This window comes from Podarcis muralis, chromosome 1 (genome assembly GCF_964188315.1).
Source record: "Podarcis muralis chromosome 1, rPodMur119.hap1.1, whole genome shotgun sequence".
Classification (NCBI taxonomy): Eukaryota; Metazoa; Chordata; class Lepidosauria; order Squamata; family Lacertidae; genus Podarcis; species Podarcis muralis.
In genome coordinates, this window is record NC_135655.1 from 69,667,497 (window position 1) to 69,682,740 (window position 15,244).

A 15,244-nucleotide genomic window follows, 5' to 3' on the forward strand; every position below is an offset into this window, starting at 1 on the left:
TTGTGCCAACCAGCCCAGGGGCGGAGGAAGGGGATACAGTGGGCGCAAGCCGCCCCGGGTGTCACCACTGAGGGGAGTGACAAAATGTCAGGCAGCACTCACTGTGAGGCCTGCAGTGTGCCAAAGCCATGCGTATCTCCGAGGAGTGATGCATGGCTTGGGCGCCCACAGGCTCCGCGCTGCCCCAAACGGTCCACCCGCCACCTCATCCGTAGGGCAGCTTAGTGGGAGGAGGCAGGCAGACTCCTCAGAGGCCCCGTGGAGTATCCTGACCTGGCTCTCCCCGCCCCACGGGCAGCTGGCCCCGCCCCTGGGTGGAGAGTACACACGCCACTCCAGGCGCCCGATCAGCTTGCTCCACCGCTGAATCATTTTTGCTTGGTTCTATTTTAAAGTGCAAGCTGGAGGACTGACACTAAAACTCTGGATAAAGAGACTCTGGATCTTCAGAGTCGTGCACAAATACTCTTAACTTTGTTTGAGAAAGAGACAAAAGCTTCAAATACTCTCCCACTTCTCCAAGAACAGGCTGCACAGGAAACTCTGGTTTCACGCAGATCTAGACAATGCTTTTCCTCTGACCTTGTGGTAACTTTTCCCATCACCTCATGGTGAGACCATATAGAAGTAGGTCATCAGAAGGTTATGATGCATATTTTTACTCCGGCACCCAGTCGCTGATGGATCGGGATTCTCAAGGCTCTGTCGAGGTAGACTACAGCCTGAGCTCAGTTATAATGGAAGCAAGGATGCGTCACGGTTGATGAAAAGCTGAACTCAGATCTGGGTTTAAGTAGCATCCGTGTGACAGCTTTCTTGTGTGTGGCCTTCAACAAATCTCAGATTCAGCTCCCCATCTGTAAAATGAGAATAGTAATGAACCATCTTGCCAGTCTGTTGTGAGGATGAAAGCAGTGAAGATTGCAAATTTTCTCTTCAGGATTAAAAGCACAAATATTAGCAATAGCACTAGGCCCATATTAATATTTATATATACAGGCATTTCTATCTACTCATTTGGCCCTAAAGAGCCTTCCCCCTCAAGGTAGCTTACATCTATAAAAGACGTAAGCATCAATTACAGTTATTATTGTTACATTTCTATAGCAGCAAACATGAACAAGTTGAAACAATACAATTTGAAACAGAACCAATTTTAAAACCAACTAAAACATTTGAAAGCATATAGAACATCTAAAAACACAATGGCAAACTCTCACAGCTGCTAATTTCAAGGTTGCCACGGCCAGTATCTTTCAGTCATCAAAAGCCAGGGTGAACAAGAATGTTTTTCGATTCCCCCTGAAAGTCAACAATGAAGGAGGAGACGGATGCATCTCCCCAGGTTTTGAACACATAAGAGAGACCTTATCACAGAGTCATACTCACATACTAAATCAGCACACTGTGTATTTTGTAGTTTTTACTGAGTATTTTTTACTTAAAGTGTAGCTAGCAGTTGATTGGCACCATTGTCCTACAAACTTTGAAGTGGAGTCATTTGCAAACTACAGAGGTTTAGCTCTTGTGTGTTGGAAAAAGCAACAGAATGCTGTCTTCCACACCGCTGTAGTAATTACATAATAAATAAAAAATATCTGGAAGATGCTATATAGATGGTACCACACCCCTGTGAAACTGGCCAAAATGTATAGATTAAAGGACAAGAGATGCTGGAAATGTGGCGAGGTGGAGGGTGACCTATATCATTTATGGTGGACATGTAAAAAGGTGAAAGGCTTTTGGGAATCAATTTATAATGAACTTAAAAAAATATTTAAGTATACCTTTCCCAAGAGGCCTGAAGCCTTCTTGTTGGGAATGATGGATAAAGAAATTAAAAAGGAAGATAGGACGATATTCCTCTACGCCACCACAGCAGCGAGAATTATGTTGGCACAATATTGGAAAGTGGAAACTATCCCCAACATAAAGGACTGGCAGATTAGAATGGTAAACTGTGCTGAGCTTGACAAATTAACAGGTAAAATAAGAGATCAGGATGAACAGAAATTTCTGAAAAATTGGAGCAAATTTTGGAAATATATTGGAATAAATGTTTAAAGTGAACTGACGGGGTTAGAACAATACGACCAGCGAGTGAATTTAAGACTATAGATTGAAAATCAAATACGTAATGGAAGGAGATATTTGATACTTATCAAAAGGATGGAAGGAAGTTCAGATTGTGTGTTTTTCTTTTTTCGGATGAGTGTTTTTTCTTTTTTTTTCTTTTCTCTTTTCTTTGTAATTTTCTCTTTGTATTTTCTTATATGTCTGTTTTTGTGTATAACTTCAATAAAAATGCATTTTAAAAAAAAAGTAATTACATAATAAATCATATTGGATCTAGAGTAAGTTAGTTGTACTTAGGCCCCATTGAAATCTGCCTGAAAAAATGAGACATGAAAGAGTCGAATCCCATTGATTTTTAAAAGTTTAACCCACTCAATCAGGATCTAACCTATTGCCTTTCACATAAAGCTATTTATTGCCTACATTTATTGTTAAAAAGGAACTTAATCTGACCGGGTATGAAGTTGCTTTATATTGAGTCTGTCCAATGGTCCATCTAGTCCCACATTTTCTACTCTTGACTGGCCATAGCTCCCCAAGGTTGCAGGCCCTGCTACTTATGGTTCTTTCACCTGAAAATACAGGACCTTCTGAGTACAAAACTTGTGGTCTACGACTGAGATCCGGTGAACTTCCCATGTGTCGTACTTGTCAAGAGATTCCCGCCTCTTTTATAAGAGTTGTTGTAATGCATTCTTCATGTGCTGGTGATGCTGCAGTGATCTTCAAGGACTTGTAGGTGGGCCTGGAAGAGCAAACCGTACTTCTTGGAGTGTCATGCTCTGAAAGCAGCCAGTATCTGTGGAAGCAGATAACAAAGTTGGCAAAGCGTTTGTGTTGACACAAAAGCTATCTCCAAAGACCAGGGGTGGGGGTGGGGTGGAACCAATTGATGTAGAGGAAGAATTGCTTTCATTGAGAAATTGAAGAGAATGGAGTAAAAGGGAAGCAACGCTATTTTTTGCCAAAATTCATTTCCAGGTTGAGATTCCAATTAAGATTCTTAACATTTTAACTGTGGGAAGATGGGACTCTTCTCAGAGGGAGACTTTGGGCCCCGTAAACATGGTTTACATGGAGTCAACTTGACTCTTCCAGTGGATCTGGATGGGCTGAGTAGCTTTTGCGAATGCCCATGTATGTTCAGATCACAACTCCTCCACGTCCTAGAAAATCCTCCAGTGACGTGGTAGATAGTGATCTTGATCCACGTGGAAGCAGTCATGGGATCTGTTCTGCACTGGAAAGATCAACTTGCATTTCCAATTCAGCACTAAATGACTGAATGTGAAATAATTCAGATGAGTTTTTTGAGCCAAACCAAACTTGCATGGATTGATCTCACCCTGGGGTCCCATCAGCATAGGATCCTATTTCAGTGTTTAGTTCTAGAATGAAAATGCCCCCACTGACCCCCCCCCAAGTCTGAAAAAAATAAGTATCATGTAGAATAAACTTTGCTTTCTCTGCCTCCCAAGTATCTTAACTTCACCCAACTACTGCCTATAACAAAGGCAAATTGTGGCCCACAGGGAACATGTTTTCATCCAATGCTCCCAAAAAAACATACCCAGCACACACACACACACACACACACACACACACACACACACACACCGTATAGCTAACAAATCAGTAGGAATTGATGAAAGAATAGCAAATTAGAAAGTGGAAGGTCTGAAAGAGGGGCCTGTAAAGATGTTCTGCAAAGATGCTCTTAATTTGCATAGGGGGGGGCAATTAGATTGCTTTGACTAAGATGTTGGAAGCCCCAAAATAGTGCTCTGTGTGCAAAATGCATTTCTTCATTAGGCAGTCAATTAGCAGGAGGCTCAGCAGCCGAGCAAAGGAGCCCAGCTTTCTTCTCCTTCTCCCTTTTTCTTTTCTCCGTGCCATTTCAGCCCACATTCCCACACACTGGCTGGTCAGCGAAATAAGGGACAGCAACTTCTCTTTATTGGTGCAATACAGTATTTGATACTGCTAATTACACTTAATTAGTCCTTCCGCCATTTAATTAAAACGGCTTCTAATGATTGTGCTTCCTTGGCAGGCTCTTTGGGACCACGGGGAATTGTGCTGCCTGCAGTAAGCTGATCCCTGCCTTTGAGATGGTGATGAGGGCCAGAGATAATGTTTACCATTTGGACTGCTTTGCCTGCCAGCTTTGCAACCAGAGGTGAGGACATGAGGCTTTTATATGAACAGAACAGAAAGAAAGAAAGAATGCAAGTTATTCCCCAATCCCCCACCCACCCCTGATCCCAGTGGAACAAGAAAGTCTGGCTCACGGTTTGATATCCATCACCTTCTCCCAGGCCTTCAAATTGCCACTGCTGGGTGAGTCATTTTACCTGCTAATGGAACACTGGAGCCTTCCCCCCCGATAGGCCAACGTGTGGAATTGGTGGTAGGTTGGATTGTGGCAGGAGCAAACAAACAAACAAAAGTGAGTGCTGTGCTGCAGGCTAGCAGGTGGTGTTAAGCGGCACCCAGGCAACTGAATGAGCCGCTTCAAAGCCAAGCTTCTTGTCGGTCTGCTGCACATCCATTGATATGAGGATGGCTTGGCATAAATACTTTTTAAATCAAGGTTACTTAAGTTGGGCATCTGACAGGCTCGGAGGCCAGGCTGGGACGAGTCAAAGGAAATAGAGCTCTTCAGAATAATTCCTCGCAGAGCCCCATCAGCTCGCCGCACGGTCGGGAGGGTCTGTTCAGAGCGCAGCTTTAAGTGGGACATATCATGTGTGCCTAAAAGGCAAGCTATAATAGGAGAGGCTATATAATGAAGAGCGCGGTCGCTGTTCTGGCGTGCTTCGCATCACCATTGTACTGAAGTGTCCTGCAGCTTTTAAGGCACCGTGGTCGACTTGTATGTTGTGCATGGATATCAGGAGGGTATCCACTTAAGGTTTAATTTGCGGAGGGCTAGCTGGGGCCTGGAGCTTTTCTCTCAGATAACAACCATATTTCCCAGTGACACATAATCATCAAACCTAGGAGTCCTGTCACATTAAAATTCCAAACTCTACACAAGGCCAGCCTGGTCTCAGAGCCCTTTTGGGAAAGGTTCAGGTTTCAGTGAGTTTCCAAAGGCAGGAAAAGGAGGGAAATCTGTTAGTTATGAAGCAGCTACAAACAATGCTGCCCTGCTATATACGCCCTCATAGTACATATTGAGATTTGGCACGCTGATGATCTTTGCACTCAGGGTGGTGTTTGGTCTAGGCTTTAAGCTAGATCAAATTCAAGAGCAAGACAGCATGCAATTCAGGCAGGGCTGCTTGCAAAATTACAGAACCATCTATTCTAATTAAAAAGTATTTCAGTATCTCTAAAGAGAAGGCGGAAATGTTTCATGCAAATGAGGGTAGCCAGCCTGGTGCTCCACATACGTTTGGGACTACAACTCCTTTCAGCCTCAGCTAACATGGTCAGTGCTCAGGAATTATAGAAATTGTAGTCCACAACATTAGGAGGGCACCAGGTTGGTACAGATAACTGTGAGGAAACAGAATCTGACAATGTCCAATATCAAATGTAGCCGTACTGGAAATTCAGAATCAAGTTTCCATAAAAATGCTTTAAATAAAGAGGAACATCAGTGTGTTGGGAATTGGGAACCATGTTAAGTCTGCCATTTTTATGCCTACTTACCTGTGCTTAAGTCCCATTTAATTCAATGGGATTTATTTCTGAATAGATATGTATAAGATGGCACTCTTGGAATAGTTCCAGACACTACACCATGTAGAGGGGAAAGGAAGTACAATTTTTGTAAGCTTCCTGATCGCCACAGTTCTTCGTAACTTTTGCATCTTTCTCCTACAGAGTTGCAAGCAGGAGCATCACAGAGAAGTTGCGCATCCCAGTCTGGCTCCCAAATTTCAACACATTTATAAACACGCACATCTCATCACAGAGGGGAATGTCTAATTGAAACTTGAGACATTTAGAAGAAGCCTGAAGGACAGGAAGTGGGAGCACTTCCTGTTTCCTGCACACAGTTAAACCACTCAGCTGGCATCCTAGCATAAGCTTGCTTTCAAACAACAAATCCATGTGCATGCCTTACTTTAACCCAGATAAACCTTATTTCTACCTCTTAATGTACTTTTAAAAAAACCTCTGAGCCTTATATGTGCCAAACAGGTAATCTAAAAAGCTCAGCTCATCGGCAGCTTGACATGCTGCTGTTTCACCACACTAAGGAAGTTTGGAATTAGCAAGCCAAATCCGTTTTTGCTTGACAAAACATTCGGACAACAGACCTTCGTGCACAAAAAGGTCTCCACAGGATTACCAGTGAGTAGAGCTGCACTGCTGGCCCTCTGAATGTCCACATGTTGGCATAGACACCTGCACTGTCAAAGTAGCTCCTTTCATGTATGCTTCCATGTGTTCCAGAGCCCAAATCACATGGGCACCTGCGCATAAGCAACCAGTCACACATAGGCTTTGACAGTGCAGGTGTCCACACCAATCGGTGAACAGTCAGGGAGCAGAGACAGCAGCACAGCCCTGCTCCCTGGTAATCCCATGGAAACACCCTCGCCAGATTAATAAGTGAAGGGTGCTCACCTTTTGGCCACATCATATTAAAAGCAGTGACCAGTGGGCATGTGGATTGGCCATAAAGAACATCATTATCATGATGAATCCATTCACTTTTCTCAAAACCCCTTGGCTCCACATCCATGCAGGCTCCCTTGAGTGCAAACCCAGTGCATTTCTTCTCAACCATTTCTATGAAATAATTTAGCTTTTCGGTGAAGTCAGTGTAGTTTCCCCTGACGGAAAGGTGCAGGGAACAGAACATATCCGAAGTTAAGAGTATCAGGAATTCTGTCGTTTTGGGTGGCTGTTATTGAAAAGGCTGCATCAAGCACGAAGCTGGCATTATTTGTTTGGAGTAGACTGCCTTTCTGTATGAAAGAAGCAGGCTCAATAAATCAAGCTGTCCCATTTGATAGGCTATTCCACTGAGGTTCTAGTGACATCTAGTGGGTTCAGATAGATATCCCCATTTCTGTGTCCACCTTTGTTGAAAAATGCTAGAATGTTGTAGGATCTTACTGTCTGCCCCGACTTTAAATGTGTTTGTGGGGCCTTTACCAAAGTTATGTGAGGAAAATGTATTGACTGTTTTTTAGTACTATGATGGTAACAAAAATACTTTCTTTCATCGCAGCAGACCTTTTTAGTACACAGTGGAGTTTCTGAGGCTTGTTCACAAAGCTTTAGCAACCCTAATTAAAAATGAAGAGAAAAGTTGGCTGAGTTGATGGTCTGGACATTCTATGAAATAAGGCAAAGCTGAAGTTTTTCCGACTTTCCCAGACATAGACTCACAGTCACTGCAGCTTCAGCCTTAAGCATCACAATCCTCCATTTATTTATTTATTTGTAAAATTATATCGTCTCCTTCCAAGCATTCATGGAGCTATTCTATTTTATCCTCCTCGCAACCCTTCATTCAATGATTATGATATCCCCTATCTTCAAAGATGGTTCATCAGAGATTTGAGCAGAAGGAGCTTGCTGGTTAGGGTGGAGCCATGCTAGCGCCCCAGTCACCGTTGCTTAAATGGGGAGAGGGAGGGGCAGGTAGGTCAGGGGGGAGCAAATGCGCCAGCAGCACCAATCTAGTGTTCCTGCTGACCTGGCTGGGGAGGAGCCAGCCTGCAGTGTGCAGACCTGGCTCCTCCCCATCTTTCTTGCAGTAAGCAACAGTGGCCCACCTGCAGAGGATTTAGCATAGCTCTTCTGGATTTGAACCCAGCTCTCCCCAGTCCAAGACCAACACCCCAGCAACCATACTTTGTAGTTTCTCGGTGCTACTGAATGAAGAAAAGGCTAGGTTAATGTTTATTTCTGTATTTATTTGATTCCATTTCTTAATTGCATCTTGAAGTGAAAGAACCATATAAGCAATTCCATGTATGTAAAGCATTGAAAACAATTCTTTTTTTTAAAAAAAAAAAAACAATTACCGTATTTTTCTCTCTATTACACACAGATTTTTTCTCCTAAAAAGGAAGGGGAAATGTCTGTGCGTGTTATGGAGCGAATGTGGGGGGGGTCCCTGGAGCCGATTAGGGGAGCGCAGGAACAAAAATCAGCAAAAATCAAAGCGCGTTGTGTCGGAGAAGGGAAACCTGAAAAGAGGAAGTGGTTGCTTTCCTGCATTCTGCCTCAGGGTCTTACTGCCCACCCTCCTCTATTTCGTTGCTGTGTTTGCTCAAACGGAACAAAGAGCAGGCAAATCCCCTCCCCTCCAGGCAAGCAGAGGGGAAAGCAGAGGTCTTTCCTTTTAATTCCTCTCCGTGCTCCTCGCAGGCAGCCAGAAAACATGCAGGAGGAGAGAGAAAGCTGGCTTCGGTTTGTGGAAACTTTTGCCTTTTTTTCTCTCTCCCGTTAAATCCCTCTCCTGCTTTCTTAGCCAGCTGCTTCTCTGCACACCGCTCTCTTGTCCCTTCTGTGTTTTTCCTTCACTCCCCACTTAAAATGTAGTTACAAAGCATGGATCCACATGGATCCTCAGGATCTTTGCATTGGGCCACCCCAAATTCACCATCAGATCACATAGCAGCCTGCCCCCCTAAAATCACACACCCACTGTTGCCTGGGGCTGCAATGGTGCAAAAACGTGGTTAAAAAGCATGGATCCACATGGATCCTCAGGATCTTTGCATTGGGCCACCCCAAATTCACCATCAGATCACATGTCTGTGGCCACAGCATGAAGCACAAAAATGATACATCCACTGTTTCATTCAGAATTTTTTTTCCTTGTTTTCCTCCTCTAAAAACGATGTGCGTGTTATGGCCAGGTGCGTGTTATAGAGCGAAAAATACGGTAAAAACCAGTTCATAAGTAGATCCAAACCAGGATGTGGAGCATATTTTCCAAAGTTTGGAAGGGAAGGGGGAGATAAGCACATAATAATGAAGTTCCTAGGACTTGAAGGCATGGAAACAAAATCAGATACTTCCTTGTCAGTTGGATTTGAAATTGTTTTTATATGTGTTTTTATTGATGGTGTTGTTTTTAATTATCATTTTTTAAGATGCTTTGGTTGTTAATTTCCTCAAGTTTGTTTCATGGGAAGCGCTTCATAAATTAAATGAATGAATGTTACTTCTAGGGTGTTAAGTTAGAGGTGGGTGGCCCCTGGCCCTCCAGATATTGTTGGACTCAAACTTCCATCAGTCCCAGGCACACTGGCCAATGGTCAAGCAACATTTGGTGGGCCAGAGATCTCCCACCCCTCCCTTAAGTCATAGCCTTTACACACACACACACACACACACACACACACACACACACACCCGTGACACCCCCCCCCACAACTCCAGTGCTTGAGAAATGTCAAAAAGTGTGTCATGGAAGAGGTCCCCCCCTCCCGGTTTCCTAAAATATATGTCACCCAGATATATGATCAGAAGTTAGACTCATTTTAGATGACTTGTCTGTGCTGTTAGCACACTGTTTTTTTAAAACCACAAACTCAAAACTACTTCAGCACTCTATTTCCATTAATTATCTTCCACAGTGCACTGTTAGTGTTACTGTCAGTGTTAACTGTTACTTCTAAAATATTTCCTGGCAATAACTCTATTGCAATTTGTTAGATGAGAGCTGGGTTTGTTCGGTTTATTTGTTGGGTTTTTTTTTTTCTTTTTCTTAAAAATCCTTTTAAATCCTCAACCTCATTTCAAGAATTGTAGGCAGTGTTTAAAAGAATCCTGAAGGCAATTTACCTGCTGCTTTAAACAAATGTTATAAATTTAAACATTGGTTCCTAAAGTGACTGCGAATGGGACACCTCATTTTTATTTTTATTTTTAAAAAGCTCATGCCAGCAGAATGAAAATAAATGATTTCTACTGATTCTCCCTGCCTTCTGCGCTTTCTGAAAAGCTGCTCCAGAGAGCTAGAGGCCATTCTGGAACCGTGTATTTGCAGAATGGACAGTTAGGACCCAAGTCATTGATTCTGAGGTGATTAGGGCTGCACTTCTGCACCCACTTACATGGGAGTAAGCCCCACTGAACTCAGTGGGACTAACTTCTGAGTAAGCATATAAAGTGGATGGTTACTCGTTGCATCTGGTAATGGTTCATTTCACCAAGTCCTCAGGCACACCAGTTATCTCACATGATATGGATGCCCCAGGCTGCATGAAAATCTGTGCACTCTCTCCAAATGAACTCATTTAAGTGAATATCGTGGAAATCATAGATTTGTAGTGTTGGAAGGGATCCTGAGGATCATCTAGTCCAACGCCCTGTAATGCAGGGAAATGCAGCTGTCCCATACGGGGATCAAACCTGCAACCTTGGCGTTATCAACACTACGCTCCAACCAACTGAGTATCCAGAGTTATTACATGCCAAATAAACTCATTGGTGTGTGTTTACCAGCAATGTCCCCATATATAATGCATTTTTGTATATGATTTGGATTAAGACCTGCATTTTGGTGCATACTTTACCCCAATATACACTTTTTTGTATGCATTTTTGGGTTGGACAACTACATTGCAAAATTCAGAGTAATGTGAATGAGTTTGGAAGGTGAAAATTAGGTAGATACGCATAAAAATGCGAACTGATTGAATTTCTCTCCCTCCCCATGTCCAACCCACATCTGCTGCCATGTAATATATGACACAGCCCAGCTGACGGGGGGGGGGCTAGTTTGACCCCACTTTGAAATTCTAGTCGGGGAGATTCCAAAATGTCATTTCTAAAACATAACACATTTCTTCTCCATGCTTTTGCGAGGTCTTCCATCCCTGCTCCTCGAAACCTCCGCTGATTTGGCAAGAGGCAGCTGTCAAGCGCGCTGCACTTGTGCCGGTGGCAAGACTTTAATCTTCATTTTGCATTACTACTCCTTCAGTTTTTTGCTTCTTGGTTTAAGGCAAAAATATGTAGCGAGTCAGCAGCTGTCTGTTTTTCAGTCAGCAAGGGAAACCTTTCCAATTCAGCAAAACACTTGGAGAGGCCTGCACTTTTCACAACAGATTTTGAGGTGCGGGTTTTAGCTGGTGTGATAATTATTTTGTCTATATCTCCTTAATAGAAACCCAAAAATCATAGAGCTCTGTAGTACTGAAAGGAGTTTCGAAATTCTCATAAGGCTAATACATATAGGGCACCAAACTGAATCTTACCTGATCTATTAATTAACCCTTTCCCCATTGAACCCATAAGCTTCTTGCCTATTGTCATCAAATTAAGCTGCCAGCAAACCTGAGGGTCAGAAGAAAATTAGCTGTCACCAAGACCGCTGATACTTCATCGTGCTAAGTGGAACCGGTATTTCCCCAGTGTGCAAGTTTGCTGCGGGAGGGTTTAATTTCCTATTCTGTGAAGTCTATAATTTTTTTCTGCGGCAGCATGAAAACTGCTTTGCCACATTCTGGTTCCATCCTTCTCAAGCAACATCCAGATTGGGGATAGCCAACATGGTGGCCTGCAGAACTTGTTGGATTTCAATCCACATCGTCCTTGACCGTTGGCCATGCTGCTTGGGGGAATGGGAGTTGCAGTCCAACATCTGCAGACCACCATGTTGACTACTTCTGAACTAGGCATTATTTGAAACTGATGACAGGGGACAAGGGGAAGACATTCTTTTGCTGCTTCAGCTGCATATATGCTGATGTCCACACGTACATGCTGATCAGTCTCCCACATAAGCCAGATGAATGATCATTACCCTTTTCAGTAGGTGATATTCAATGAGAAGGAACCATGATTATTGCTTCCTGGATATGGTACCTCGATCTGTATTGCAATGGGACTGGACTATTGAGCAGGAGCTCTCAAACGTTTGAAGTCATGTGCACATTAGTAAAAAGGTAAAGGTACCCCTGCCCGTATGGGCCAGTCTTGACAGACTCTGGGGTTGTGCGCCCATCTCACTTAAGAGGCCGGGGGCCAGCGCTGTCCGAAGACACTTCTGGGTCACGTGGCCAGCGTGACAAGCTGCATCTGGCGAGCCAGCGCAGCACACAGAACGCCGTTTACCTTCCCGCTGGTAAGCGGTCCCTATTTATCTACTTGCACCCGAAGGTGCTTTCGAACTGCTAGGTTGGCAGGCGCTGGGACCGAACGACGGGAGCGCACCCCGCCGCGGGGATTCGAACCGCCAACCTTTCGATCGGCAAGTCCTAGGCGCTGAGGCTTTAACCCACAGCGCCACCCGCGTCCCTAATGTGCACATTAGGACTGAGAAAAATAAGCATGCATTCCACGAAGGTGTTTGATGGAATGACACCTCACTTTCCTTTAAAGTGCAGGATAATTCTAGCCCTCATCAACACATGTTTGATGATAAATGTGTGAATCTTCCTTGAGCCCAAAGTTTAAGTAGGTCCCAGTGAAACTAAAATTGCAATCCGAAGTCCATTTCCTCAGGAGTAAACCACACTGAACACAGTGTGACTTACTTCTGAGTACTGCAAATTCATTTTCCAAAACTTAGCAGCATGACTCTCTGGTGATATAAACAAGTTTCTTGCTGCCAGAGAACAAGTTACCTTGCAGTGTGTTTAGCGGGTTCCTGGTCCCTCAGTTGAGAGAAAATGCATTAAGTATCCACCAAAGTGCAAAGGCTGACACCTCCACTCCAGTCATACACTTGGCGTGCATGAAGTATTCTCTAGCCTTGCCTTTCAAATTATGCCTCTTGCACAGCCCTGAATACAATCAAGTGTTGCATCCCAGCAAAGTAGGAAGTAGGAAGACAGTTTGCCTTGGTGCCCATAGTTCAGCTGCTAGTCTTTGTTATAGGCCTGGCAAAGTTATTTCAGCCTTACCTAAATGATCTCACAAGTGGCCAATGCTACGTGTGCATAGCCCTGTTTTTAATGTGAAGACACTAGGGATAAGGTACACCTATAGGGACAAGATTAGCTGCCATGATCCAGCTCTCCCTTCAGCATGTCTGCTTAATGTGTGGGTGGGAGAATTGTGCTTTGGGAGACTGCATTTCTTACTCATCATTCATCAAAAGTAACATGAATGTCAAAGGAAATACATGCATACATCATTTAATTTGTATGTTGCCCTTCCATAGTTGGAACCATGCTCAGGGGGAATTGCAACACGTAAAAAAATGCATAATCACATACATAACAAAAGTACTAAACAATAAATAAAACATCAAAAAGTACACAACCAAACAGAACAATTTCCACATAAATCATAAGATCAAAAATAAAGATACAAAAAACTTAATTTCAATAACGGCAACAACCCCCACGCAGCAAAACCTCATAAACAGCACCCCCCCAGCCCAAGAGCCTGGTCAGCAGCCTCAGCTTCTGCAGCTGAAGTGAGTCTTCCAGGACTCACAGCCAATAAATAGCACATGGCTCGTATTATGTTGGTGCAATATTCCATATACAATGTGAAAAAAATTACCTAGACATAGATTTCCGTGCGCTGCTCTGGTTTCACCAGAAGCAGCTTAGTCATGGTGGCCACATGACCCTGAAAAACTGTCTGCGGACAAATGTCGGCTCCCTCAGCCAGTAAAGCGAGATGAGCGCCGCAACCCCAGAGTCATGCGCGACTGGACTTAACTGTCAGGGGTCCTTTACCTTTACCTTTTAGATATGGATTAAGTTTTAAGATGGGAAGAGGCTAAGAGAAGAGACAGTTCCATTGCAAGTTCTCATTTGGTAACTTAAGCATAGGCCATGGCTCTTTCAAACTACTGTTTCTGTCAACTAGACTACATATCAGGTGAATGTAATAGTGAAGATCCTTGTTTTTAAGGTTTAGCAAATTCAATTAGGTTCAATACCAACAGGGGCTTGCAGATTTATGGCAGACTTGGAATGAAGGTGTGAGTGTTTGCGAGGGGTTACACTTTTAGAGATCGTAAGTCAGACCCTTTATAATTTGATGGGTGATACAAAGAATGGGGACGTGTGTGTGTGTGTAGAGAACCCAGTTGCATTTAAAGACAGAAGGCACCACCTACATCCAGTACCAGGTTGAGACCTTAGGTGAGCACTGGAAGTGTTCAGCAGGTGTATAAGCAAAGGGCCAGGACCACGGACAGCTCACTGCAGAACATGATAGTCAGGCTGGACATAAAGCACCAGAACACAAGTTAAGATGCTTCCACACAGCCATTTACTGTGGACCCTGTGCTGCAAGCTTTTCTCACCCGCCACATAATGTCATCCTTATCGAAATGCCCTCCCATTCCCCACTTCCCTAATTTAGTCTGCATTTACTATTTGCAATTCTTTTATTTTTTTTTACTTATCAGATTTCCCACAGAAATGGAAAATCCAGATTAAACTGTAAAAACGATATGGAACATCATTTTTTTATGAGATCACTGTCATATGGATGCTGTGCAAAAGTTGCATGCAGGAGCAGCCCTGAGTCCACAATAAATTACCGTATGGAAGCGCCCTATCTGACCTGAATCTGTACTGGGCCTGAATTCCATCCTGCTCCACAATGAGCTGTCCATGGTCCTGGCTCCCCCACCTGCCCACTACCTGGGCAAATCTCCCAGTTCTCACCTGCAGGTCTCAGCCTGGTACTGGACCTCTCATAGGTCACTGAGAGACTGTGTGTAACTAAACATAAAGGGGCTGATTTATTAAAGGATTGCCAGAAGCGTCTGATGCATTGCAAACTCAGGGCCAAACAAGTTGAATAAGCCTGGTTTGTGGTCCCTGAGATCACCAGGTTAATTTTACCTTTCCAATTAACAGTTATAATTGAAGGCCTCTGGACCTTTTTGATGCTAGAGGCAGAAAATCTTAATGACATTCTTCTCTCCTACCCCTCACTTTGGTGTTTAAAAATATGATCATAAGCCAAATTAGTGATCATTTTATGCCCTTTAAAACTTGCCATTTGAACCAAATCATCTAACTTGGCCTAATGTTAGGGCCAATCCCCCTTCTTGGGTTTCTTAATCAGCTCATAGCAGCTCAAAAAGAGTGATCTGAATCTCTCTTTGTGGAGCATTTTTATCTATACAAGCTTACCCTGCCATACGACCCAGTTTTGTGTTCTTCTGATTCCCACTGCCCCTTTTTTAAAAAAAGCTTTTTGCTTTTGTGTTGATTATATGTTCATCTCTTTGAGAAGTGTTTTTCATTCCTGATGTGGTGGTAAT

The 15,244-nt window shown here is 43.5% G+C and overlaps 1 protein-coding gene across 3 annotated transcripts in view; it reads left to right on the forward strand.

Moving 5' to 3' along the window:
* Positions 1-15,244, forward strand: part of LMO1 (LIM domain only 1) — a 104,960-nt gene that overhangs the window by 89,044 nt on the left and 672 nt on the right. For 2 of the 3 annotated variants that reach the window (XM_028732150.2, XM_028732132.2), the window contains exons 3-4: positions 4,130-4,255; positions 5,911-11,938. In XM_028732150.2, coding sequence (XP_028587983.2) covers positions 4,130-4,255; positions 5,911-6,019 — 235 coding nt within the window. In that variant the 3' untranslated portion in view covers positions 6,020-11,938. Of the gene's footprint in view, positions 1-4,129; positions 4,256-5,910; positions 11,939-15,244 lie in introns of those variants that run through there. The other variant, XM_028732140.2, reaches the window with a different exon arrangement.